This window comes from Echinops telfairi, unplaced genomic scaffold (genome assembly GCF_000313985.2).
Source record: "Echinops telfairi isolate 266 unplaced genomic scaffold, ASM31398v2 ScPeMD7_7469;HRSCAF=8507_0, whole genome shotgun sequence".
In the NCBI taxonomy this organism is placed as follows: domain Eukaryota; kingdom Metazoa; phylum Chordata; class Mammalia; order Afrosoricida; family Tenrecidae; genus Echinops; species Echinops telfairi.
In genome coordinates, this window is record NW_022111372.1 from 19,819,668 (window position 1) to 19,847,247 (window position 27,580).

The 27,580-nt window shown below is 39.7% G+C and overlaps 1 protein-coding gene and 1 pseudogene across 6 annotated transcripts in view; both read right to left on the reverse strand.

The window, feature by feature from the left end:
• Positions 1–27,580, reverse strand: part of GRIK1 (glutamate ionotropic receptor kainate type subunit 1) — a 590,068-nt gene that overhangs the window by 185,608 nt on the left and 376,880 nt on the right. For all 6 annotated transcript variants that reach the window (XM_004713100.3, XM_004713098.3, XM_045284535.1 and 3 more), the window contains exons 2-4: positions 19,270–19,437; positions 15,513–15,770; positions 129–310 (exon numbers count right to left, since the gene is read on the reverse strand). In XM_004713100.3, the coding sequence (XP_004713157.1) occupies positions 129–310; positions 15,513–15,770; positions 19,270–19,437 (608 nt within the window). The remainder of the gene's footprint in view (positions 1–128; positions 311–15,512; positions 15,771–19,269; positions 19,438–27,580) is intronic.
• LOC115873546 lies at positions 24,682–25,609 on the reverse strand (annotated as a pseudogene).

The following is a 27,580-nucleotide window of genomic DNA, read 5'->3' on the forward strand; positions in this document are numbered from 1 at the left end:
TAATTCTCAGTCTAAACTTGACAGCTGCAGTTGCATCATGCTGCTCTACATGAACACCAGATGGCAATTGTTATTAAAGAGAAACAAACACTTCCCCCATGCTCCCACCTAGCCCCTACCCCTCTTACCTGTTTAAGGATTTCAGCAGCCGTTTCATGTGAACAATCGAATATCACATAGAACTCCTTGCCCTTCTTCATCTCCTTAAGTAGAGGCTTAGCATCTTTATTCCCGGAGGGCAGCTGACGGATTTTGATTTTAATGTTATATCTGGAGGGAGCTTTGATGAGCTCCTGCAGACGAATTAGACCTAGAAAATGACATCCAATCATGCAATAGAGACTGCTCTGTGGAAAGAATATTGCTTATTGCCATTTACAGTCAAACTCCTAGCAGTCCCAAGATATGTCAGACATCCATCTACCTAAAGGTTATCTTATTGACTTCTCATTTGTCATTCCTTTCTGTGGTAGGTTCGACTGATAGTTTGCCTTTGTGGTGATGTGTGACTTGGAAGCACAATTTCCCCAAAGTATCGCTAATATCTTTAGAATGCAATTGTCCTCTCCAGCTGTTAGCCAGCGCTGCAAGTTTTTAACCAATCAAGCCTGCAACTGCAAACCTCTTGTTAAGAAAAACATCACTCACTCCCAAGGCCACCAGAGTAGAACTGCCCTGTGGGGTTCAATGCGATAAATCCTTACAGGAGTAGTCTGCCTCATATTTAACTCGCAGGGTGGCGTGTGGATTAAAACTGCTGGCACTGCTGTTTGCAGTACCATGTGTAAGTCCCTATGTCACCAGGGCTTTTGTAAGACCTGTTCACTTAAAGAGTCAATGGGAAACTAGAATGGTTTAGGACTGCAAACTTCCATAAGCTTTACATCAAGTATTCACATATAACATACTGTTTACCAGTTAATTAGTTTGGCTGCTTTATATAATCTTCCAGTTCCTGCCATATAAACTATTTTTAAATGGCTCATTACACCCTCTTTCTAATTATGATTGAGTGTTCAACTGAAAAATCCTTACTTGATTAAAAAGAAACAAAAACCATAGAATGTTTAGAGATTATGATAATACAGGCAGAAACATGATATAGTTTTTCAAATGTCCCTTTGGTAATTGTAGGAAAGGGCATAGAGCCAGCCGACCAGCTTGATGGAGCATGTTTGATCCATCGTGTCTCTGAATCTACTTAGCTGCACTGTTCTCAAATGGAAGTGCTCTATGAGGGCAAGACAAACAGCTATCTAAAGCCTCCGACTTATTTTCTCGAAAGCTAACTGGTGCTTGTGACACTGCATGATGTTGGCTCTCACTCAAGAACTCTTATCACACTGGAAAATTGACTTTTTTTTTTAATTGACTTTATTTTTAAAAATTTAAGTATGCAGTCTGTGTCTTCAAGATTTGTCAGCTTCCTGAAATCAATAGGGAATATTAAGCTTTATGAGAATTCAGGTGGAAATTGTGGTGTGCAGTGCACAAGATACAGTATAGATGCCAGCTGCCTTCAGACTGCATGCATTTTTTTCTTCTTCTTTGATTTATTGTGTTGTTGTTTCCTATCCCTCCCACCCCGTGGGAGCCGCTTTTTGTGGCTCCAATGTGAACATGGTGATCTCCACAGATAAGTTTATTTTATGGGTTGAATTGAGTCTCCCCAAATCCTAAACCTGTACTTAAGGGCATAATCCCACTGGGGAATAGGGCTCCTTGTTAGGTTCCTGATGCCATGCCAGCGTGCGGCAGGTTCCAACCCCATCACCGTTGAGGTGTGAAAAGAGCAGATCAGACACAGAGAGAGGCTCGCACAAACGCAGGATGATGACACACATCCAAGGGCAGATGACTAATGCAAGGAACCAAACAAATTTACATTGCCGTGTGCCCTTTTCTCCCTCAGAGCAGTTGGTGGCTGGAGCCTTGACCTTTTAGTTAGTAGCTGAGCTCTTAACCCCTCAGCCATTGTGCCATCAGGGATCCGAATTCCTGTTACAGTAGCATGAAGAAACTAAGAGGGTTTGGTTCCAATGATATGCAATAAATTTGTAATTATGTCGCTCTTCAGAATCCAATGGTTAGAGCAGGGCTTGTAGAACTATGTTAAGGCTTAATGTTCATGTTTCTTTTTTAAACATAAAAAATTTAAATTGGTATACAGTTACAGATTAAATTGTATTAGATATTAAATTCTTTAACAGATTAAATTGTGTTATGCTTTCTATTGTGTCGGAATCCTAACCCTACAGATATATAACTATAAATCCTGTTTGAAACTAAACTTTTCTTTACTTGTTAAAATTAGATCATCCCCAAGGAGGGTGGTCTCTACATCGAATCACTTCTGAGTTACAAAAAGAATAGGCAAGACACAGAGACACGCACATTCGCGAGGAGACAGCTGCCATATGGAGATGATCTATAAACCAAGAAACAAACAAACATCAACATCCAGGACTGCATGCCAGGAAGGAGCGGCACAGGCTTGACTTGAATGTCTAGCTTCCAGACCCGTAAGAAAATAAGGTTCTGTGTAAAGGCGTCTACTTGTGGTATTTCTGTTATAACCACAGTAGGTCATAGGATTGGCGTCTTCCTTCTTTCCAAGCTCTAATCAGTCAGGTTAGTTGAAGGCTGTCAAGTACCCACCATAAATTCATTGTCCTTTTACTGCAGGGTCATTTGCCCTGAGCCCCTGATGAGAAGAAGTGGGAGAAACCTGGGCACATGGCAATGTAAATTTGTTTGGTTCCTTGCATTAGGCCTCGCACTAATTCTATGAGTCAAGCTTTATTATCTTCATTTTACTAACGAGGAAACCGGGGCCCAGAGCAATTAAGTAACGTGCTCAGGGTTACAGGAGCCAGGATTAGAGTGGATATTTGAGAGACGTCCGGCGGGCAATCTCTCCAGCTCACTGTGTGGTTTACACACTCGGGATGCTGGGGCGGAGGGAGCAGGTATTGTTTAGGAAGATTGTTTGATGAGCTAGGGGAAAAACAGAAAAAGTGGCCCACTCGCTTTTCTTCTTTTTTCCAGGCTGTCTGTGTCTCTCTCCTGTTCTCTCCTATTGCTTTACTTTACTGTCATATATATGCATGTATGTAGAAGTATATATAGGTGTGTGTGTGTATATACATACACACACACACTTGAGGATGGCCACAAGGGACAGTTCAAGGCAGCCTTTAAATAAATGGGAAAATAATTCTAAAAGCACCTTCTTAATCTGCAGCGAACGTTGTGTTTTGTTTGTTGAACTCCTCACCTTACCATAACAGCTTACTAGTAAATTCATGGCATTTAAAGTTGACATACACCTTCTCATTACATTGTTTCGTTTCTACTGAAAATGTTTTCTGGATACCTACTCTGTATCAAGCCCCATGCTAAGCACCGAGAGTTTTAGAAACATCTGTTTCAAATAGCTTGTAGGAAGAATCTACCCTAACGACTCTTGTGAATTGGATAGACTATGAACCGAGACTGATGAGGGCTGGAGGGACTTGGTCAAGATCACGTGGTCACTAAATAGCAGATTCCGGGCTTAAAGCCAGGCCCATCTTCGGATAACAAATCTAATGTTCTCTGCATCCAATCGGTGCTTCCGTTCTCCTTTGGGTTTTCGATCAATAACTGAAGAACCGACTTGCTAACTGCAGACAGGAGGAGAGGGCAAGAAAACCTTGCTCAACATTAAAACATTAACTCTTTATTTGTTTCAAGAGGCCATTAATAAGCAGCACCCCACAGCCCCAAAAGGAGGGATGTTGGTGCGAAAGTCATGTTCGGCTGTTAATAGAAAGACAGGGAGTTCAAACTCGACCAGAGGGTCCTTGGGAGAAAGAGCTGGGGATCTGCTCTCCTAAAAATTACTTTGGAAAAATCTACTGAGTCGTGTGGGGTCAATCAGAGTCAGATTGACCGTGTCACTCCCAGCAATAATATTCCTCCAGAAATCACTTAAAAAAACAAACAAACAAACAAGCAAACTATCATTTACCTTTGTGGCTGTTGCATAAACCAGCAGAATGGAGAGTAATTTCATGTTAAAAACCAGCTTCTGATTGGAATAAACTAAGTTTTACATTATTTGATAGGATTCTACTTTTCTCATTTGTCCAACCTGCAGGGGCATGGGCATTGGCCGGTGAGGCAGCAGCAGATGAAAAGATTTAAAGATGAAATTGTGGGAAGTAAAATTGGCAAAGAAAGGTGTGGTTTGCATTTGTTTTCCACAAGCCCTTGCTGGCTGAGAAATACCTTTCATCCTCTCTTAGCAAATGCTGTCAAATTTATAATTCAAAAGGATTTTTTTCCCTTTTAGTTCACAGGAAATAAACTTTAGACAAATTTTGTCCTTATATTTACATTGTGTAGCAATCCATCCATCATTTACATTTTACAGTAATGAATAGTTAAAAAAAATATTTGCGAAACAAATAATTCTTCAGGCAAAGGAAATTGATTTAGGCACATCTCCTAGCTTGGCTACTCAACCTTCTGTGTTTGGATGCTAGCCTTGCTGAGCTGCCTCTGCGTTGCCAGAAACTGGATCCAACTGCAGGGAAACATAATGGTTCATGTGGAGATGGTAACAATGATTTTTATTTTTATTTTTACCTCCCAGCCCACCATGGTGGAGGGACTTTAAAAGTGTAATACCGGTACGAGGAGATAGATATATAAACTCAAATTAAAGGACAAGTTATGGGAAATCTGACCATGGACTTCTCAGAAAATATCTTGAAAGTTAAAGGCAGACTGAACTGTCTTACACCGAAAATGACTAAAGAGACAAGACAGCCAATCGGAGAGGGTGACCCTACTCTGGAACCTAGAGAGCAGCCACAAAGGCTAGAAACCAATTATCAGGACAATTGGCGAAACTGGATTATGACTTTACACAAGGGGGTTTCGAAATGTCCTTTGGAAAATGAAATGGAAAGATAATGGAAAATGTCCATGAACCTTTTGAAGCCTCCTCACACTCGATAACAGTATTGTACAAGTGTTTAACATTCTGTGTGATACGTGTCATATGGATAAAGGGACTCTGATGGTGTAAAGGTAACACACTTTGGTGCTAACGGAAAGGCTGGCAGTTGAACTCCACCGATGTTTGTCGGAGAGGAAGATGGAAAAGGCTGCTTCTGCAAAGATTGTTGTGGTCATTAGGTGGGATCGAGTCCGTTCCATGTACAACAAAACGAACTGCTACCCGCTCCTGAGCCAGCCTCACAACGGTTGCTATGTTTGAGCTCATTGTTGCAGCTTCTGTGTCAATCCATCTCCTTGAGACCCTTCCTCTTTTTTCACTGCCCCCGGCCCCCACTTTACCAAACATGAGGTCCTTCTCCAGGGATAGGGCTCTCAGGATAACATGCCCAAAGTATGTAAGACAAAGTCTTGTGCCAACCCCGCGGTTCAGATGCATTGATGTTTCCTTGGTCTTCCTTATTCAAAGACTAAATTTCACATGCTTATTAGGTGATTGAAAATACCATGGCTTGGATCAAGCACCCCTTAGTTTTTGAAGTGCTGTAAGTCCTCTGGACTTCCAACAATCAAGGTTTCCATCTGCATACGGCAGGTCATTAATAAGCTTCCTTCTGATCCTGATGCTGCATTTTCTTCATGTAATACCGGGAATAGGTCATTTTTCTTGTGTTTCATTGACTATTGAAAGGCATTTGGCTGTATAGGTTATATGGAGAACCTTGAGAAAGAAAGGAAATTCCAAAACTTGTAATTGTGCTCATGTGGAACCTGTACATGGATCAAGTAGCAGTTGTGGGAACAGAACAAGGGAATGCTGCATGGCTTGAAATCAGGAAAAGTGTGTGTCAGGGGTGTATCCTCTCAGCAGACTTATTCTGGAAAGATTACAGCCCTGGAAATCCTAGGGGTCAGTCCTATTCTGCCTTATAGGATCAAGAGTCTAAAGCTATTTGATGGCAACAGGTAGTGACAATGTTAAATAAAATCTCTGTTTTCAGGAAACATGCTAATATAATTATATATAAAAAGGCATTTATATCCAGAACTTATTTAAAAATATTCCAATATCGATACTGTTGTTGTTGTTTTATGTTGAGAAGGTGGCAGAGTACTAAAGCAAATGTGACAAAATAATAAGCGTGCATCTAAGTGAAGAGTTTGCAGAAGCTCATTTGGCATTTCTTGCAGCATCTCTCTAACTTCTCTTCCTAAACCCAAAAGCAAACCATGCAGTTATAAAACATTATCCTAAAGGTTCGTGTCCGCATCTCAGCCTGCATGAATACAATAGGAACAAAAACACCTCTGGTTTGAGAAGTTCTCTAGTAGAAGGACTGCTAACCACAAGGGCAGTGGTTCAAACCTACTAGTCACTCCAAGTGAGAAAGATGAGGTTGGCTGCTCCTTTAAAGATGTTTGATCTCGGAGCCCTTACATAGGATCACCAGGAGTTGACCTGGACTCCATGGCCGTGGGTTTTATGATTAGAGAAAGGAGCCTATTTAGAGAATGTTGGATGAGGCTTTGACTCTAGAGATTACTTTCAAAATTGTCCCAATAGCTAGTTTCCAGTGCTTGCTTTGATCACCTGAGAGAGGACACAGAAAAGTTTGCTGATTTGCATGCATGGCTTTACTCTGGGAGCAGGTGGAACATATGGAGGAGGATAAAAAGAAGCTGCAATTTCCAGTGGGTGTTTAAAATTTCCCACGCCTTCTCCTTAAATAATCATAAACTTAGCTACATACATTGCCCCTCTTTATGGAATATGTCACATGCCTTATAAATAGCTCAATGAGGTTTAGAATGTATCTCCAAGGTGGATAGGTGTCACTGCTATTTTACAGGGAGGAAAGTGAGCCACAGTGAGGTTAATTGTTTGGATCGGTCCTAAAAATGAGTCACAGATGCCAGGAATTGGAAGGGACTTTAAAGGTCAACCCCCTACTTGATGCATGTGCCCCCTCTGCACAGTTTCTGTTCAGCACTCCATTTGGGAAAATCTCTGCCTCCCATTACAGCACACTCCATTTCTGGACAGCTTTAGTCACATTTAATGAGCATCCGTTAAAGAAAAGTGCCTAGTTTTTCTTGAATCTTAAAGCAATTCCCAGTTCATTAAACCACATCAGTGGGTCCGACGCCCTAAAAATGATTCTAATAAGCCCTTGAGACCCAACGATGAGATCACACATTTTAAATGTTAATTTATTTTTCACTTGATCTTAGGGAAACATGCAAAATGGCATTTCAAAAAATGTTGGTATATTCACAAAATCTAATAGGACTCCTAAGTGCTCTAAGTCTAACGTGTACCCCCTCCAGAGGGAGGGACGACCAGTGCTGAGAAACTGAAATGATGAAATGAGGAAATTACTTGGGGAAATGCAGTACTGATAAGTGCAGATCTTCATGCAAGGGGTTTTTCAAAAACACAACATATACAAGGACAGTTGGAGTTGCCCCCTAAAACTGTGTTGCAGTTAAATCATTTTGGTCCTGAATTCTGGCTCAAATCCATGGTTGCTAAAAATAATATACCTGGGATGCAATAATGAATGATGGGTTTCTGAGACAGCATTCTGAGAGATGGAATGAGGTGCTAGTCAGGGACCGGGTGAGTGTATAAAAAAGTTCAGGAAAGAGTAAAAGGAGAGAAACGAGGGACAATAGTTTATTGTTATGTTGGCACCGAGAGTCAAACACTATCATCTACTAGCTCTTTGGGGTGGAATTGTGGGAAGGCAGCATGGATGGCACTGACAGCACAAAGGAAAGAGCTCACACTGTGGAAGGGGAAATGTTCCACTTATTTGTTCATTTAGTAGTTACTGTGTACAGAATATTTTTAATTTTGGCCTGGTTAAAAGTATTAATTTTCTTTTAGTCCAAATTTTAGGCTTTGTCAAGATTATTAGTTCTGGGTAATTGATTGGCTCTGTTTTATTTTTTGGCTCTGTTGTTTATGGGGAAATGGAAGGAAATAAAACAAGTACAGCAAATCTAACCCACTATTTAAAATACAGCCTTGTTGGTGGTTACTGCTGGCGTCAGCCTGATATGGTGCCCTGTAGGCCGGCAGAGCAGGTCTGTGCCATGCTTATGATTGCTTGGGAGTCTTGCATTGACTTGTCGTGAACCATATGATTTTCACTATTTGATATTTAGGAGGAGATGAGTAAGGCTTTCCTCCTAGTCTGTCTTAATCTGGGGACTCCATCAGGACCTATTCAGCTTCTTAGCAACATACAAATCTCAACTACTGGATGGGTAGTGGCTGCTCACCAGGTATACTGTCCAAGAGACTAATTCAGATCTCCAACAGGAGAAGGTAGACCCTTAAAGCACCAATGGCTCATACGAGAGTCACTATTTTACTTAACACAAGGTTGTGGGAAACATTAAATGTGTTTATTATGCAAGTGCTCAGCATACAAAATATGTTGATATTTTTGCTAGCTGCCATCACATAATTTCTGACTCAGTCACACACCGTACAGCATGAAGCAACCCTGTCTAGTCTGCAATCTTCACAATTGTTGTATTTGAGCACCTTTTGGCAGCCACTGTGCCAATGAATCCCTATGATAGTCTCACTCTTTTTTCATTTGCACTTTACATTAGCAAGCATGGTGTTCTTTGCCAGGGACTGGTCTCTCCTGATAACATGCTCAAAGAGTCCAGACTACTTGAGATGAAGTCTCATTATCCTTATGTCTAAGGAACATCCTGATTGTACTTTTTTCACATTTGTTTGTTCTTCTGGCAGTCTAAGGTGCTTTCAATATTCTTCAAACACCATAATTCAAGTGCATCAAGTCTTATTTTGTCTGGTTTATTCATTGTGTACCTTTCACATGCACTTGAGACAACTGAAAATACTAAAGCTTGCGTCAGGCACACCTGAGTCCTCAAGTGACCTCTTCACCCTTCAATACATTAAATGAGCTTGTGTAGCATATTTATGTGATGCAATACATTATTTGATATCTTGACTGCTGTTTCCATGAGCATTGACTATGGATCCATAATCCCTGACAACTTTCATCTTTTTTTTTGGTTTATCGTGGCTTTATTTATTATTCCAGTTACAAGGGTTTGAGTTTTCTTTATGTTGCGTTATAATCCATTTTAAAGATTACAGTCTTTGACTGTCATCCGCATGTGTTCAAATATTCTTGCCTTTTAGCAAGCAAGGTTATTTCATTTGCATATTGCAGGTTGTTAATAAGCCTTTCTCCAATCCTGATGCATGTTCTTCTTCAGGTAGTCCAGCTTCTTTGATTATTTGGTCAGCATACAGATTGACTAAGTATGGTGAAAGGATGCAACACTATATACACCTTTTCTGATTTGAAACCAAGCAATCATGCCCTATTTTATTCAAATGACTTCCATTCTTCTCAATTTCATTCATAGTTTGTTGCTTTTTGAATGCTTTTTCAGAGTAAGTGAAATACAAGTAAACATTTTTCTGGAATTCTCTGCTTTTAACAAGAGCCATCTGATGTCATCGACTATATCCCTCCTGCCATGTCCTCTTTTGAATCTGGCTTGACTTTCTAGCATCTCCCAGTTGATAGACTATTTGCAACATTGCTTTTGAAAGATCTTCCCCCAATTTATTTTCAGGTGATAGTAATCATATTTTCCAATAATTTTCACACCCAATTGGGTCACTTTTCTTTAGAATAGGCACAATTATGAATCTCTTCCACTCAATTGCCCAGGTAGCTGTCTTAGAAATTTCTTGGCATATAGGAGTGAGTATTTTCTATGCTTCATCATCTTGTTGAAATATTTCAGTTGGTATTCTGTGAATTCCTGGGGATATGGTTTTCTCCAATGGCTTCAATCATTGTGGACTTCTTCTTTCACGACCACAGATTCTTGACCATATGCACTATCTTGAAACAATTGTTGGTTGACCAATACTTTTTTACAATGATTTTGTGTATTCCTCCCATCTTCTTCTAACACTTTCTACATTGTTGAGTGTTTAGCCCATGGGATTCTTCAATATTGTAACTCTAGGATTGAAGTTTTCTTCAATTCTTTCAGCTTGAAATGTGTGAACATGTTCTTTCTTTTTGGCTTTCATTTTCCCTTTTCAATTCCATCCTTTGATCAGACCAGAATGCTTACAGTGACTTTTACTACCACCCAATCTCACTTACCTGGCCTCTACTCCCTTAGGACATCAAACATGCTCTACATCCAAATGTGTTTGGAACCTGAACAAGTCTTCCTCTTCTACTGCTCTATCTTGGTCAAGAGATCAATGTAAAGCCTGCCAATTTCCTCCTGGGGCTGTATTGCAAAGCCCTTCTCTTGTCACATACTTTAATAACTTGCTGTATTTTGACTAAGTTATGAAGCAGTTCCAAGATTGAAACAGTTCTACCATTTTCTTCTGCCAGAACTTGCAGAAATATAACAGAATTTTTTGAAGCAGCCTGATTTCTCTCTTTGGCAAAAACAATGTCAGACTTTTCTGTACCCCTTGATAACCAGCAGCACTTTAAAATGGGCCAAAAAGGAGATCACATGATAAGGTGTTTCATTTTAACCTAACTGCCTTTGCCATAATCCACTCTACAATGCTGTCTGTCTGATAGCAAGGCTATTCACATCCCATTCACCAGAGGCTTCATCCTTGTGGGGACTGGTTTGCTTTTTATCTTCATTTAACTTTCACTCAAATGGTCATTTTGAGTGAGATATTTCTGGGTCTCCTCAGCTAGAATTCCAAATCCTATTACTACATTTCTCTCAAATACTCTTTGCTGCTTTATTTTTCTTCATAAGACACAGGCACCATCTAGCAGACCAAAAGGAGAGATCTGTTGGTGCACTAGTGAGAGCACTTAGCTACTAACAGAAAGGCCAGCAACACATCCACCATCAATGGTGGAAGAAATGTGTAGAAACATGCTTGGGAACCCCATGGGCTGTGGATCCGAATAAACTGGACAACGTTATTTTTGGTTTTGTTTTGCTTTGTTTTTACTTTAACATAAACATTTAAATATTTACTCATATCCTTTGTTGATTAGCTAAGTAAACGGTGGCTGCTTAAGTTTTATGGGGTCAGAAGTATTTTCTGCCTGTGGTATATCCATAGCAATTAGAAAAATGCCCAGATGCAAATGTCTATAAAACAAGGAAATCTATCTCTCTATCATCTATCTATCTATCTATCTATCTATCTATCTATCTATCTATCTATCTATCTATCTATCATCTATCTATCTATCAATCAATAAATCCATCTTCTATCTAGAACAATATTTATGAAAATGGTACATGTAGTAGCTTTTCTGGATGTGTGGGGTTTTTTTTTTTTAGAATTTTTCTTTTCTTTTTTTTAAAAATCATTTTATTAGGGGCTCATACAACTCATCACAATCCCCACATACATCAATTGTGTAAAGCACACGTGTACATTCATTGCCCTCATCATTCTCAAAACCTTTCCTCTCCACTTAAGCCCCCGGCATCAGCTCCTCATTTTTTATTAGGTTCTTAACTTTTCCTTCATTTGAACACTTTTTAATCATTCCTATTTTAATTCTAGAAAAACAAAACTTTTAAACACACCATATCCTTTACTGATATATTATCTATAGATGCTTATCAATAGCTGCTTTCTCACAACCACAGCAGAGTTGATGGACCATATCACCTGCACAGTCTGAACTATGTACTCTCAAACTATATTCTGAAAAAGTTTGCTGAGCCTTGTTCTACAGAATTGGCTGAGGCTATATTTTGCTGCCACTGGCCTTGAGGAAGCAAAAACTGCTGGCTAAACTCCAAACTACACTTGGCACTCCGCTTGGATGGTAGCCAGGCTTTCACCAGGGGTCTAATGGAACACAGTGGATGACCCATGGACAGCAAGTTCTAGGTGCCGGAGCTCACTTCTAACTGATAGCATCCAAGAGAAAGCGGTATCTGGAGGCAAGAACGCCTAGAAAATAGAGAGATTTGACCCGAGAAAACTCGACACGTAAGGACTTCTCTGGAATCTTTCACATTTTTACTTCTAGAGGGCCAAATTCTGCCTGGTAGTACTTAGTGAATTGAATTCTGTCCTTAGAGACTTGCACGCTGCTCCTATTGACTTCGATGGGAGTAATGGGCCATTTGGTCCCGCAGCATCTGTGCTGGCTCCAGGCAATTTAGCAAACTCCTAAACAAATCCCAGAAAAGTGCGCTTTAATGGATACTTATCCGGGGGTAAGGGGCTCGTGCTAAGCACACCTAAGTCCTTTTTTTCCTGCAGGTTTAGTAAGTTTTCTCTTTCTTATGGCTTGAAATTACTACTACTGAGAACCCTGAGTGAAGCAGTATTAAACCCATCCAAAGTCACCGGATGTCTACTTTTATGAATCTCACTTGACCTGTTTACTCTCTGCGTTCCAATTGAATGGCTCAATTGATTATTCATTTACATTTTTAATGTCTTTGTGGGAAAAATAATTTTAAATGCATCATCTCTAACTCCAACCCAACATACAAACTCATTTTAGATTTCTAATTTCAGCAAGTATTTCTTGAGCAATTGTGCTCAGGTGAGCATCAGGGGATAAAAAGGAACATTGGAGTTTTCTGTAAAAGATGATGAGTGACAGTTTGGTTTTTCTCTTGTATCAAATGGCCATTACTTATGGTGGCTCCCCTGAAATCAGGAGGGTCGTTAGGACATTGTCTTTTGTGGCAACCTTTGTCAGATGACAGAATTTGAAATTTGTCTAAACAGAATTTGAATTCTATCACAGTAATGCCACACCTTCAGCTGAACTATTGATCAAATTAGATTTTTCTTTTATTAATTGTCGCTTCAAAATCTTTCACTGATTTGCTTTTCTTTCAGATGATTCGGCTTTGTTACTGATGGCAGAACTTGTGAGAGAAAATGTTGCTAGAGATCATCAGACAGACCCCCAAACTATTGCTCTTGAATTGAATCACACTCAGAGAGACCATATAAGACAGAGTAAAACTGCTCCTCTGCGTTTCTGAGAATGTAACTCTTTGAGAGTCTTTCATCCTCAAAGTGGTTGGTGGGCTTGGACCTCTGACCTTGTGGTTGACAGTCACCACTAGAGACCAAGAAACGCCATGCCTTTATTAGCTCAAAGGAATGATCTATTTAACAAAGGAAGGCAACATGAAAGATCTAACTACTGATACATCTAAAACATAATGTTCTATCTCCAGGCTCTTTATCTGGGCTGTGGGGCTGAGCTGATAACATATTTTCTTCTTTTACAGCAAGTAGATCAAGTTCTAAAATTATGACTGCTTTTGGATTATTCTTTCAGGATGACTAGTTTAAGCAGACTATTTATGAATTATACATCTATTCACCTACCTTCACTTCTTTCTAAAATGAGAAGATGCATAAATGCATATTTTCAAGCATAACATTAACTTTGTTTGACAGCATACAACAGGATCAGAGCTACATGTTAATCGAAGAGGCATACTCTCCTCCCTTTGGAAATAGTAAGTGCTAGGGTTTGGTGAAGGAGCATGAACATGGAAATAGCATTAAAAGTTTGAAAGCGCTGACTTGTACTGAGAGTTCCCAGTCATGTTACTAAACGTGGCCCTGTGGGTCAGGTGTGGGCCTGCTCGCCTCACGGTCAGTGGTTTAAACCCACTAGCAGATCCATGAGAGAGAAGATGAGACTATTTGCTCCTGTGAAGATTGACCTAGTCTCGGAAACCCTAATAGGGTTATTATGATAGCAATGGGTTTGATTTGGTAGTTGGTTTCATCAAATCTAGAGAATAAAAGGAGTCTGTGGGTAGGGTTACCATGAATCAGTCTTGACACCATAACACATTTTGTTTGTTCAAGGAAAGAAACTAACTTCCAATATTGAAGATAAAATGTTCAGGTCAATTGCAGTATTTCTTCAACATGAATTACTAAACACTTTCTATATGTCAGTAGATCATGAAGACAACATGAAATTCTAATTTTAGCAACTTATAGTCGTATAAAAAGATAATTGAGCTATAATGTGGTACAATATTTATGCTTGCAAATGATTTTTGAACCCTGTAGTCATGTCATTTAGAAGAAAATGACCCTGGAGAATAATTGAAATCCACTCTCTTGGTTATTATGCAGATGGTATTCTAAAGCAGCAGTTCTCAACCTGTGAGTCATGACACCTTTGGGGTTCAAATGACCCTTTCACAGGGGTGGCCAAATTCATAACAGTAGCAAAATTACAGTTATGAAGTAGCAGTGAAAATAATTTTATGATTGGGGGGTCACCACAACATGAGGAACTGTCTTAAAGGGTCACAATATTAGGAAGGTTGAGAATCATTATTCTAAAGTGAAGATCCATCTTCAGAAAAGGACTATAGCTGGGAAGACCTGGAGAGTAATAGTGAGAAACAGTGAGTTCTTCATTCTACCTGATGGGAGGGTTTGGGACTGTAGAGAGGCTAGAGTCTGGATGAACGGAGATGAAAATATAGCGTATGATTAGAGGGTGAAGGGCTTTGATTAGAAGCGTATGCCAGGAATCCTTAGGTGGCACAAATGGGTAAGCTAAACTGAAGGTTGACAGTTCAAATTCTCCCAAAGATACCTGACAATACAGTTCTGAAAGAGAAGCTATTGGAAATCCTATAGAGCACAGTTCTATTCCGGCACATATGAGATTGCACCAATGGATTCCATAGTAACTGGCTTTGCAGATTTGACTTTAGATTTTATTATGTGGACAATAGAGAGCCACGGGTAATCTTTAAACTGAAAAGAAAGGGAACTGAATTCCAGGCAATCCTAACATGCTATACTAAAATTCAGGCAAAAAGAGAAGCCAGGAAAATAAATTTCATAAGGGGAAGGCCAACAAATTAAGAGAAGCCAGAGAAAATGTCTAGTGGAGCAAGACATTGAACAGCATATTTCCATCCCTCAGCCTAAACAAACAGGTGCAACGGTGCGCAGTCTATGCAGGGCTCATCAGCACAACTTCTTAGTCCCTTTCCATGAAGCAGTATTTTATTGGTACAACTTCTAACTAAAGGCCTCTTCATTAATCTACTTACACTTTTCTAGGCCTTTCCATAGCTACTAATCAAGTTGGAATTGAATTCCATGGTAATTTTCAAACTTTCCCTGAATTGTTAAGGAATGGAATTGTGGCCACACTCTTAATAGCACTGGCTAAATTAAATAACATCTTTTGTATATTTGGTAGGTTGCAACATATATCAATATGGTGAGGTTTCTTTTAAAAACTCTCCCTAAGTTTGATGATGAAGGATCATTAGGAAGAATTAACTACACATTAGAAATGTACCTTAGCTACCTATGGCATTGTAGCCTTATTTTAGGAAACAACAGAAGATCATATTTTGTAATGCTCTACACTTGATGATCTTAATGCCCATGGAACACTTTGGTTCCCTTTGTTCAAACCGAGCAGGTGTGGATGAGGTTCTGTGCTCTGTGGGCCTCGTACCTGTGCTGTCTTCATATACCACAGTCACGGTTTTCCAGTTGTAGTAGAGCACCAGGTCCAGGACTGCCCTGCTGATAGCCGCATAGTCTGGGTAGAGGTTGATGTAAAACAAATCCTTATTGTCCACCGAAGGGTGTTTCCAGCGGGTCTGTATGTGTGGCACTTCAAGAGCATTGCAAATAGATTGCACAGCACTGACGGAGGAACTATGTGAAGGGCCAAACAGAGCAGCTACACCAAGAGCCAGCTGGTCACACGCTGATAGTTAAGGACAAGGAGGGGATGAGGGACAAGGGAAGAGAAGAAAGACAAGAAAGAGAACTCTGTGAGTTTAATTGTCCTTTCACAATTTCTCTTTTTAGTTACTATGGAAAATTTTCCTCCCATTCATCATCTCTACGTTGAAGAAATATACTTGGTCCAATTTCCAGTACTCCTGAGATGCTAAGCTACTGATAGATGCAAATGCAGAACTGATTAACAATCCATCACAGGACCAACTCCCTGGTCTCATTTCATTACTTTTAATCGGATGGAGTCGAAATCCCTTGCTTAGTGCGGTCTTACCCAGGAGCACTCAGAACCACTCCATAAGTCATTTATTTGCCAAATGAAAGTCAGATAAATTAAGCACTGTCATATGGCAGCGTAGCCATAATGTTATAGAATTCAGGAGAAAGACCTTCTGGGTAACAGCAAAGTGGTTTAGCTCCTGCTTCCTAAAATGCTAAAAGGCGTTCCAGGTTAGTGAAATGAAGTACTGCTAATGAATGTTCATAAGTGGTACTGATACCCAATTAATTACGGGATAATGGAATAGCATTGCTTAAAGGGATTGTAGAAGACCTTGGCTGCAATCCACTCATTACCCAGATATTGGAATGAATGGTGACCACTAGGAAGTGGCACACAAGAAAGCGAGCTCAGGAACCTTAGCTGTAGATCAGGTCTCCATCTCAGTAGTGGCCAATATTTTGCCTAACAAAATTAAATTACTGTGTATTTAAAAATTGATTTATAGATTTGTGGTATGTATTTTTCTCATTAGAAGAGAATACATATTCACTGGTGGAATTTAGCTTTCATAAAAGAGTAAGAAAAGAAAGAAATCATTGTCATTTCATAATTTTATGTAGTGCCTATTGATAATTAGATGTTTCACTCTATGTTTTAAAAACTGGAGTTATTATATAAATATAATTTGATCAATTGTTTTCCTCACTTTACATACTAACATGTGCTTATCCAAATCACCTCAAACTCTTCAGAATATGTTTTAGTCTCTGTAGAATAGTCCATTCCATGAATATGTTATCATCCATCTAATTATACCTATGATATTGGGCATGTTAGTTTCTTCTCAGCTTGGGCTATTAAAGTAATAGCATAACCCGATTACTAACATGTTGGTTTCTGTGTTTTCCTTTATATTTTAGCTAACTTTCTCAGAGAAGATCCTCAGGATTTGAATTGCTAGCTATTAGTAAAGGGAACTGATAGTTTTGTTTATTGACACATACTACCAAATTCTTTTCTAGAAAGTTTGAGACAGTTTCTCCTCCCAATCATGGAAAATAGTGCCTAAACGTCATATGCTGGCAGGCATTAAATAGAAATTGAAACTGATTTTCAAATTTTTATTTTAAGACTATTTTGAATCTGCTGAGAGATAATCAAATATCAAAGTTAAGTAGCAGCTGAAATCATAAACAAAATTATGTTAATTTTTATGACCAAGCCATTGTATATTTTAAAAAACATAAATTAAAAAGTTATATGGTTTTGTAAAAATTATCTGATTTGAGTAAGAGAATAATTAATAGCTAACACTTTGATATCAATAGTCTAAAGATCAATGAACAGCAAATACTGACTTTCATTTACAAAGGACACTTTCTGGTAGTGTGCAGAACGACTATATGAGATATTGAAATGCATACTTTGCTACAGAAGTGCCTTAGGGTAAATTGCCATTTTCCTCGGAAGTTCATTTTCTAGATGTGTTTCCATTGGTTGGCAAGAAAACAAATGAGATCAGGAGAGTCTGTGCACTGCCACTTCAGCAAGCATGAGCAATGGATTGAGATTCCTGCTAATATTTAGCTCTGGGATGCTAATATTCCTTGACAGGAAATCAATCCTCTTGAATTTGGTTTCCCAGCAAATTACCAGTTTTAAGAAGATTTCAAGGTGTTTAATTTACAATTATGGCAGATAATTCAGTTCACAAGAAAGCTTTCAAATCATATGTAGGTGGAAGTATCAGCGTGTGTGTGTGTGTGTGTGTGTGTGTGTGTGTGTGTGTGTGTGTGTGAGAGAGAGAGAGAGAGAGAGAGAACCTACTGCACAGAGATATAGTATGTGAACACACTTTGTAAACTCAAAGTGCAATATAATTATAAAGTTTTATTATTTGTTCATAGACAACAAGCCCAATATCTTCAACTAGACATGTATCAAAAAATAGAAAAAGAGAGAGACTGTATTCTTAATATTAACTTCATGTTTTTGGCAGGAAAAAGAATCATTATTTTTACTGACTTTTTCTTCTGTGCTCCTAGGGTAAGGATTTTTACTTCGGTTTTGAACGACACCAGGATTCGTGCCTATGGGTGTATAAGGTGAACACATCTTCACTATAGCTAGGCTAATTCTATATGGAAATATCAATGTGTATTTATTGTAAATCTATTTAACTGCTTGTAAATCTAATTAACGCACGGTATGTTTTCAATGAGCAAGTTTTTCCTTTGTGAAGTCGTGAGACCCCCAAATCTGGGTTTGTTGAGTGACTTCTGTCTCAAAGGTGACTCCATGGAACAGAGTAGAACTGCCCCATCAAGGTTCCAAGGCCGATTGTCACATCTTTCCTCCTACAAGCTGATACTGGTCTAAACGGCTGACGTCTGGTGAGCAGTCTGAGGCCTATCCACCTGCCACCATGGCTCCTTCATGGAGGGAAGGGGCCCTCTCTTTCTCAGTTCATGAGAAAAGGCCTTTGTTTTTCACAAACACCTGCACCGGAGGCTCCACAGATCCCTGTTAGCCGCCTAGCTTCAACTATATTGAATGTGATTACGCCTCAGTGATGGGTTCTAGAAGTGTCTGAGGGATGTCTACTCTAGGCCCACAATTCCCTATGAATTTTCTCATGAGAGAAGCCTTGCAGCCGCATATAAATGAGATTCCTCTTCAGGCAACTTGTCTTCAGTTCAGAAGAAAAGGAAAAATGAATGCAAAGATTAATCTCACAGATTAAGCTTCATATTTCTATAATCTCGCCCAAAGCAATAAAAAATAAATAAAAGGAAGGAAAGGTTGGGAAGGTGTTATTTAAATGCAGTCGTTTACAAGCTGTTAAAGTTCCCTGTGCGAGTTATGTGTGTCCTGGGCATTTCCACACGCCAGGTGGCTACGACCTTGCACAAAGTTTAATTCGACTGCACTGTACAATTTCAGGGTGATATCTCGGCTTTGAGAAGGAAAGACGGATCAAGCTTGACATTTTCCATTCACAGTTGAATCGGTTAATCATAGAGTGGAGGGCACTGAAGGGTAAGCTAATCAGAAAGGCCCAGCCAACAGTGCCGGCAGCATCCATTAGGTTAGTTGTGATTGCACTGGTCAGTGACATTGAGGACGGAGATTTCCTGCAACCCATTTATGAGTAGCTGGCCGGTGAAGTGGGGCAAGTAGCACAAAGGTGACTGGTAGACATATCACCCAAAGAAGCTTTTAAAAGTGTGAAAATAGTTACCTCTCCGGGAGGCTTCAAAACTATCAAACAGGCTAATTCTCTGGAGGTCATAGGTTAATGTGAGGTTAGGCAGCAGGGTTCGGTTTCTGTTAATGTTGGTGACTGCGAACTTGAAAGCTAATTCTTCAACATTAACAGGCTCATTGTCCATAGTTTCAAAAATCCCTCCTGCAGAAGCGAAAGAAATGCATGAAAAGCATTAGTTACATTATTCACTTTTTCTTTAACTTAAGAAGAAAATGAACTATACAAACTAGAGACCCCAAACCATAAGTATTTGTATAGGAAAGGTCAGAGCAGATCCTCACACCCATGTTCAAAGTGAAGTTTCTCCATAAGGGTCACATGAAGATAAATAGGGTTAACGGTGAATATATATATTTGAAAACCCATGGCAGATTGCATAAGCCTTTCATATAGCAAGTATGTTCTAAATATGGAGTGCCATGTGAAATGTAACTGATAAAACAGTCAAGAGAGACAGTTCTTCAGTTTAGACATGAACCATGTTTTACTTTATCTAAACATAGTTTGAGCTGTATTTTAGTAACTGATTGCCACCAAGTTGATTCCAACCCAGACTGATCCTTTAAGACAGAATTCAATTGCAATATAGGCTGTCCAAGGTGGTAATTGTGACGGAAGCAGACTGCCACATATTTCTTCCACTGAGTGGCTGGTGGGCTTGAACTGCCGACCTTTCAGTTACCAGTTGAAAGCTTATTCGTTAGATCACCTGCCCTATCCAGGTAGGACCATTCCTTCTTAGAATGGAGAAGTTTTCTATTAAGAGACACATTCTTGACTCTAGTCTAGAGGAAGCTTGCAGAGTGGGGTCAGAACAAGGTGGGGCATAGAGACATTTAGGTCTCTCAGAAAATATCCGTTTTGTGCTTTTTGATTAAAAAATCTGGGGTTGTAGCCTCGTGTTTTCCAAAGTGGATGGGCAGACTCAAATAATTTTTTTTTAATTCTTCCCCAGAGCAAACTTGCATCCTGTCCATGGAGAAAAAATATATTCCTCTCCTAAGCAAAAAATACACACACCTGCTCTCTAATATCTTAAGCACCCAGGCTCTCAACACAATCAACCTTAATGAATATTAAGACTTAAAGTCCTCATCACAAAATTTGACTCTGACTTGGCTTGAGGTATTGATGATTGATGGGAATAATTTAAACACTATTTACTGTATGCTCTTGATGTTCTAAGAGCTGCTGTAGCATTGTCAATATATACAGGACAAACAGGAGAAGCCCTCCTAACTGGCCTCCATTTAAGTTACTCTTTGCTTGACGAGTATTCCTCATTACCTTTGAAAATACTGACACCCAGGGAATCCCGAATCCTTGTTACTAGCAGGCTCCGGTTCAACTGTTCTCACCAATGAGGTAGTCTGTACCAAAGGCAAGTTCTAGTGGCTCGTTTTACCCCCTCTAAACTTGTCTATGTGAGATTCCTTCACCAGTGCTTCACCTTCTCCATTCATAAACAGCAAGAGCATGAAAATGAAGAAAACCTTAGAGTGGAATTTAAAAAATGACCAATAATTCATTATTATGTACATTCTACATTCTGAGAAATTTTGTTGACAGACCTTATTCAAAGAAATGATCTTTACATGTGTACCTGTGAGGGTAAGGGGCCCTGGTGCCATGGTGGTTAGACTTTGGACTACTAACCTCAAGGTCAGTAGTCTAAAACCACCAGCTGCTCTACAGGAGAAAGGCCAGCCTCTCTACTCACATAAGGATTGGAAACCCAAGGAGCTGTTTTACCTTGCCCTAAAATTTTGCTATGAGTCAGTGTCTATGTCAGTGAGTTTGATTTAGTTGCATATGAGTGTACTTGCAAAAGTAAAATGCATTGCGGTATTGCTCTTATGACTCCAGTTCATGCATGCATGGGTCTATTCCAAACAAAACATATTTAAATATGCCTCTGTGAGCAGTGGATGCACAGCTGCAGACAAGTTCTCTCATGAATGCATTGGCCTTTGTTTCTTTTCTCTTTCCCCCAGCGGTTCTATCCATATATCACGTAAGTGAATAGTTCAATCACATCAAGAAGAGTTGCACAATCCATTTTAGAACATTTTCTTCATTCTTGTACTCCTCTTTATTAGCTCCCCATTTTCTCCCAAACTCTCCTGCCATACCCCCAAGGAATCATTAATCCAGTTACTATCTCTATAGAACTACCTATTCTGGAATTCATATACAGAAAAATATTTTAAAAAAACAAACAAAACCCTAACAAGAATAACAGTAAAACAGATTAAAACCTCAATGAAAACCTCAACAGAAAAGAAAGCAGAAATTATTAAAAAATAGAACAAATTTAAATAGAAACTAGAGCAAATTTAAATGGATCATGGGGAAGACCAGAGGATAGGGTGCTAAAGTTTAACCTAACTCAATTTGCATCATGCTCCACATGATAGCAAGGTTATTCGCATCCCTGTTCCATAGTTAAAGGGGACTCACCAGGGATTTAATCCACATGTATTTCCATTTCACTTCTTTTACTTTCATTTAACTGAAACAACTTTAAAATGGAATCTGACTACATCTGCCATAATCAAATTTACAATGTTCTTTGCCTGAAAACAGGGCTATTTACTTCCTTCACCTATGATCAGATGGGATTCACCAGGAGGCTTAATCTATTTGGGGATCCTACTAATGGATTTTGGGCTTCCACTGTCATCCATAGCCTTCTGCAAACCAGGTGTTCACGATTAAGTTCTGATGACATTCCCTCCTTTAGATTTGGATTTTAATATTTACAATCCTTGGATCACACAGGCTAGTGTGGTTCTTCCATGTGGACTTAGTTGATGCCTCACTGAGATCACTGCTTGTTTTAAGACAAGTCTTTAAAATGCAGATGCTATTCTTTCTGATAACTGGGCACCATCTAGTTTCTTTACCACATTTTGCTATGTATTTGTTTCTTTAGGACACCTAAAAATAAAACAATAAAAAGGTGTGGTATTTACATAATCTGTTGTCAATTTGAGACTTAAGAGTGAAGGGGTGGAGTTTAGCCTATCCATCAGTTTGTAGCTTGATGACCCCATTTGGAAGTGCTACAGAGATAAATAGCTCACTGGAGGTGGGACACACACTCACTCCCTGCAAGACATCCCTCCTGGCAAGACACATGGAGCTATGTTGGAGTCCTAGAGCTGAAGGAGTCACATGGAGACCACTGCCAGAGTTGAGATGCTTCCAATGCCATAGATCCACAAGACTTTCCACCCATGGACCTATGATCCTCCTGTATTCAGCATTATTCCATGTGTTTCATGAGTCTAAAGAGGAATTTATAGATTGGTATAGGACATATGGGTTAATATCAGATTTATGGACTTGATCTAGACTGGGCTGGGTCAATTGCTCTTGTATGTGAAGCTCTTTCTTATACACATATGAGTGTCTATGAATTTGTTTCTCTAGTCTACCCAGACTAACACAAGAGTTAAAACCAGAATAGTGGCTTCTGAAGGAATGTGCTGGGTAAGTTAAATTCAAGGCAGACAAGTCTACTTAGATGGTATGGCCACTGTTTTTAGGAATCCTGTGACAGGGCTCCTGTGGCTGAGCCAAGATTCTCAGTGGTTTGGCAGATAATACCTAGTAGTCACCATGGCATAATCTAACACAATGCAGTCATTCCTGTAATAGGAACTTGCATGAGCAATCAATTGAAAAAAAGTTTGGGTGGGGTGTAATACTCTTACTCAGGCCACAGCCTTGTTGAAATTGAAAGAAGTTTCCCCAGGGATCTCAGGGATGTGGCCAGCTGCTTTTCATAAAAGTAGACAATGGGAAAGCGTTTGCTTTAGTCTGAGTGTGGATCCTCCATCTGCTTGGCAACCTGCAGTTCTGCAGACTTGCGCTAAGAGCATGCTATATTGCCAATCGATCTTGGGAGCCACCAGAAGCCTGCCATCAGATCTGATGATTTTTAATTTATTTGCTTCTCCAGTTACAAGCTTGACCTGCTAATCTTGGACTCGTCTACATCTGCAGCTACCAACCAACTGCACTCCCACAGATCTTGGGTTTATTAGCCCTGCAGCTTTGCTAGTGAGAAGAAGCCTCCACTTTAACATCTGACCAACAAATTTATAATCAGCCTAGACGCAGACTGACCTACTTCTACAATTGTGTCAGCCATTTCCTTGATAAAAGTTTCTCTAAATATATACATTAAGTGTCCCTGGTTTTGCTTCTCTAGAGAACCTAGTGGAATAATCTTGATAGATTTCTCCAAAGCTAAAGATGATTACAGGGGTTTATTATGAAGAAATTTTTAGAAAACTGCAAACTGCACCAGTTAGGCAAGGGCTAAGGAAATGGTGCCAAGGAATTTCCCTCATCACAACCTCATTCCTTATTCCAACCACCATACAGCCCCGATCTTGTCCCTTCAGACTTCCTTTTATTTGTTAAACTCAAAAAACATAAAAAAATTTCAAATAACATTTAAGAATTTCAGTCCCACAAGGATGCCTGTTTTTAAAAAATTGGACCTTAGATTTGAAGACACAAAACAAGTGTATTAATGAGGGAACTTGCCTGCAGACGTCTTCTGATCTTGTAGATACATGTTTGAACATGTTTGGTTTGGACTGTTTGTATGAACTTGAACCTTCATAGCAATAGTGATACTTTTTGACTTAAACACACACTCAGACACACACTACAAAACAAAACAAACAATAACCCAACTCACTGCCATCAGGTTGATTAGGACTCAGTTACCTTGTAGAATTCCCCTGGTAGGTTTCTAAGATGCAGTTGCTCTTGTATACAAATCTCTTTCATATATACGTATGTGTGTCCATGCATTTGTTTCTCTAGTCTACCCAGACTCACACAGTCTCTAAGGGACTAGCAAGTTGGTGGTTTCCAACTGCTTACCTTGTGGTCGGCAGCCCAATTTGTAACCCACCACGTTTCCAGGTCTCCTATAGATACACACATTATCACCTCATTCAACTCATAGGACTAGGAATTGCTCTGTAGGGTTTCCTTGACTCTAGTCTGTTTTTCACATTTCATAGAGACATTTATTCAGTGCCATGATCAGACTATTACAGTTAACAATCGACAACATGGGTGCAAAAAGAAAGTAAGAAACTGCATTGAAAACCTTTGTTGGAAAGCTTTACACCATCCACAGAACAGAAACTAAAATAACCTGTTATACAATTAGTCACAAATATAATTCTCAAGTTCTTTTGTCCATACACGTGAGCTTTGTCCAAAAAATGCCTTCTTTCTAGCAACTAGGCTCTGCCACCACTGTGCTTGGCTGAGTTTCAAATCTGTTGTAACCTGTAGCTTCCCTGTCTCTTCTCTGACTCTCCTCTCCCGCTAAACTTTGTTTCCTTGTCATCATTAAAATCTTCTGCCACTGCTATACCTACTGCTATTGCGTGAACCACAATAGCCAAGTTGGTTTTGTGGTTTGGCAAATTATTGACCTTCACCACCATAAGGGCCTGAGCTTGTACATCTAAAGTCTCCTCCCTTCATCGGTCCAAAATTAGAAGATTGACTCTGGTAATTGCCAAAATCGTTGTAAGCTGCCACTGCCTCCAAAATTGTTTCCATTATTACCAAACCCAACATAACCATCCCCACTGCTGCCATATCTACTGCCATCAAAGCCAACACATCCACTGAAGTTTCTGCCCCGACCAAAGTTCTCATTCCCACCAAAACCACTTCCACTGCTACTAGCGAAGTTTCCAGAACCACGTCATCCTCTTTGGCTAGAAGAGGCTCTGGTCATCTCTTGTTTCCACAGGGTTTTCCTTACTTCACAGTTATGGCCATTCACAGTCTCGTATTTCTGAATGCTGAGCCTGTCTATGAAGTCATGGTCCTGAAACGTCGCAAAAGCAAAGCTCCTTTTTCTTGCACTACCTCAATCAGTCATGGCTCCCATTACTTAAAATTTCTCATCTTGCTCAAAATTATCTTGTAGGTGGTACTCTTCAGTGTCTTCTTTGATGCCACTGGTGATAATTTTCACCACTAAATGGGCTCTTCTCCTTGAGGGTTTTCTTGTGAGGCAACTCTCTCATTCCACAACTCTTCCATCTACCTTGTGTGGCCTTGTATTCATGGCCGCCAGCAGAATACATGACAAACTCAAAGCCTCTGGAGAGCTCGTACTTGGATCTCATTGCCACACAGCTCTGAATGTCCCCCAGTGCTCAAAATGGCTCTGCAGCCTCTTATCTGTTGTTTCAGCACTCAGCCTGCTGAGGGACAATTTCTGCAGCTGTTCAGACTCTTTGGGAGACTCTGACTTAGACATAATGGCCGGGCTGTGTTGGGGGTGGAGGTGTAGAAAGCTAGACACCAGTCTCTATGGAAGCAAAATGCCACATCTCTCACTTGCAAAGTGGGTTCAAACTGCTGACCTTTCAGTTAACAGCCAAATGCTTAAGCACTAGACCACTGGGTCTCTCTATATAATTGTTTCCATTGCAATGTCTTACTATACTTATTTTCTGAATTCAATAATCTACTACAATGCTAGACAGCAAAAGCTAAGACTTATATGGAATCATTTTACGTCTTTTGGATATGTCTCTGGTTATAACATATGCGGGCCAATCACTGGACTCCTAATCAAAAGGTCAACGGTTCATTACCAATCTTGGGTGTGGTGCTTGGGAGGAAGGCGCTGCTATATATTCCCTCAATATTTGTAGTCCCAGAAATAGTATGTAGCAGTTCTACGCTGTCCTCTAGGGTTGCTATGACAGTATAAGAAACATTTATGTGTCGATAATTTCTCTGCCTCTGAGAGCTATAATTGAAGACATTACACTTCTGTGAAGCAAACCAAATCAAACTCACTGCCATCAAGTGAATTCTGGCTCATAGTGACCCCATAGGACAGAGTAGAACCTCTACATAGGGCTTCTGGAACTGTAACTCTTTATAGGAGCAGAATGCCTCATCTTTCTTCCCTATATAAGAATCCATATCGGAATTTATTCTGAAATAAACATTAGGACAACTTTTGCTTTTCAAGTGGATCTGTGATGCTCTTTTGGCAGACAAGAGTAACGCCGGGTTCTTTGGGGTGGACCTGCCCGTCTCTCAGGAATGGGAGTGGGCATTCAGCAGGGAGGTGGTGCGCTGCAGATTCTCGATCAGCAGAAACCCTGGAGAGGATGTGGCTTTCCTACTACAGCCAAGCGGACCCATAATGGCAACATCCCTAACTTAGGACTAGAGAGCTGTTTGGTGATAAAAGTTGCTTGATAATTATTAGCAATAGTCCTTTTACTTGCCTGTGTCCCCAGCCACTAAGTGAGAAGCTGCACACGAAGAGACTGTTCCTTCCTCAGCATCCTCATCCTAAGATCTCCTATTGCCATCAAGCTATTGAGAAAGCCAGCCATCGGCCCAGTTGTGAGCCCCATTAATCCGAATGAAGTCGGTTGCTCTGAGGGAAAGAACACTTGGTAGAAAGTCTAAATACTGAATGGTGGTCCACCTAATTCCTTTTTGAGAGAAGTTTTATATTTTAGGAAGAAAAGTTAGTATGCTAAAGCTTTTGAAACATATATTTCCTTTAAACATCATTACTTTCAAGATAGAAAAACTTGTCGCCATGTTCATTTCCGATTCATAGTGACCCTATACAACTAAGTAGAACGGACTTATAGGGCTTCATCTTTAAGAAAGCAGACAGTTCCATCTGCCTCCCACTGAGATTTGAACCACTGGCCTTGCAGCTAGCATCTGAGCATTAAACCATCGTGCTTTCATCTTCATAGTAGGAAGCTATTATTTCCATTTCGATAAATGAAAGAAATGAACAGGGAGATTACACATTTTATCCACCCTGTTGAAAGTGACAAAGAATTGTCTGAGACCAAGAAGGAATTCAAAATCAGATCTGCCTGATTGCCCAGCAATGTTGTTTTAAAGGAGTAGGAATTGACTCAACGGCAATGGAGTGAGCTTCCTCAAGTTCTTCCTGACACCCTTCATTTTTAAACTGGGGTAATAAGACTTTCACTCATACCTTAGAGGATTGTTCTTTAAGCAAATGATAAAATGCAGTGAAAACACCCTGAAAAATCCCATCATACCACCAGGCATATATTGACTTTTTTTTTTCATGTGTGGATAATGAGAAGAAGAATTTGTTCCAGTTGTAGAATTGCCTATTCACCTCCACATTGCTTCTTTGGTATACAGTTATCTTTTACATAAATAACTGAAAGCGCCTGGGTTTCAGTGAGTTACAGTTTGTTTTTTTAGTGTT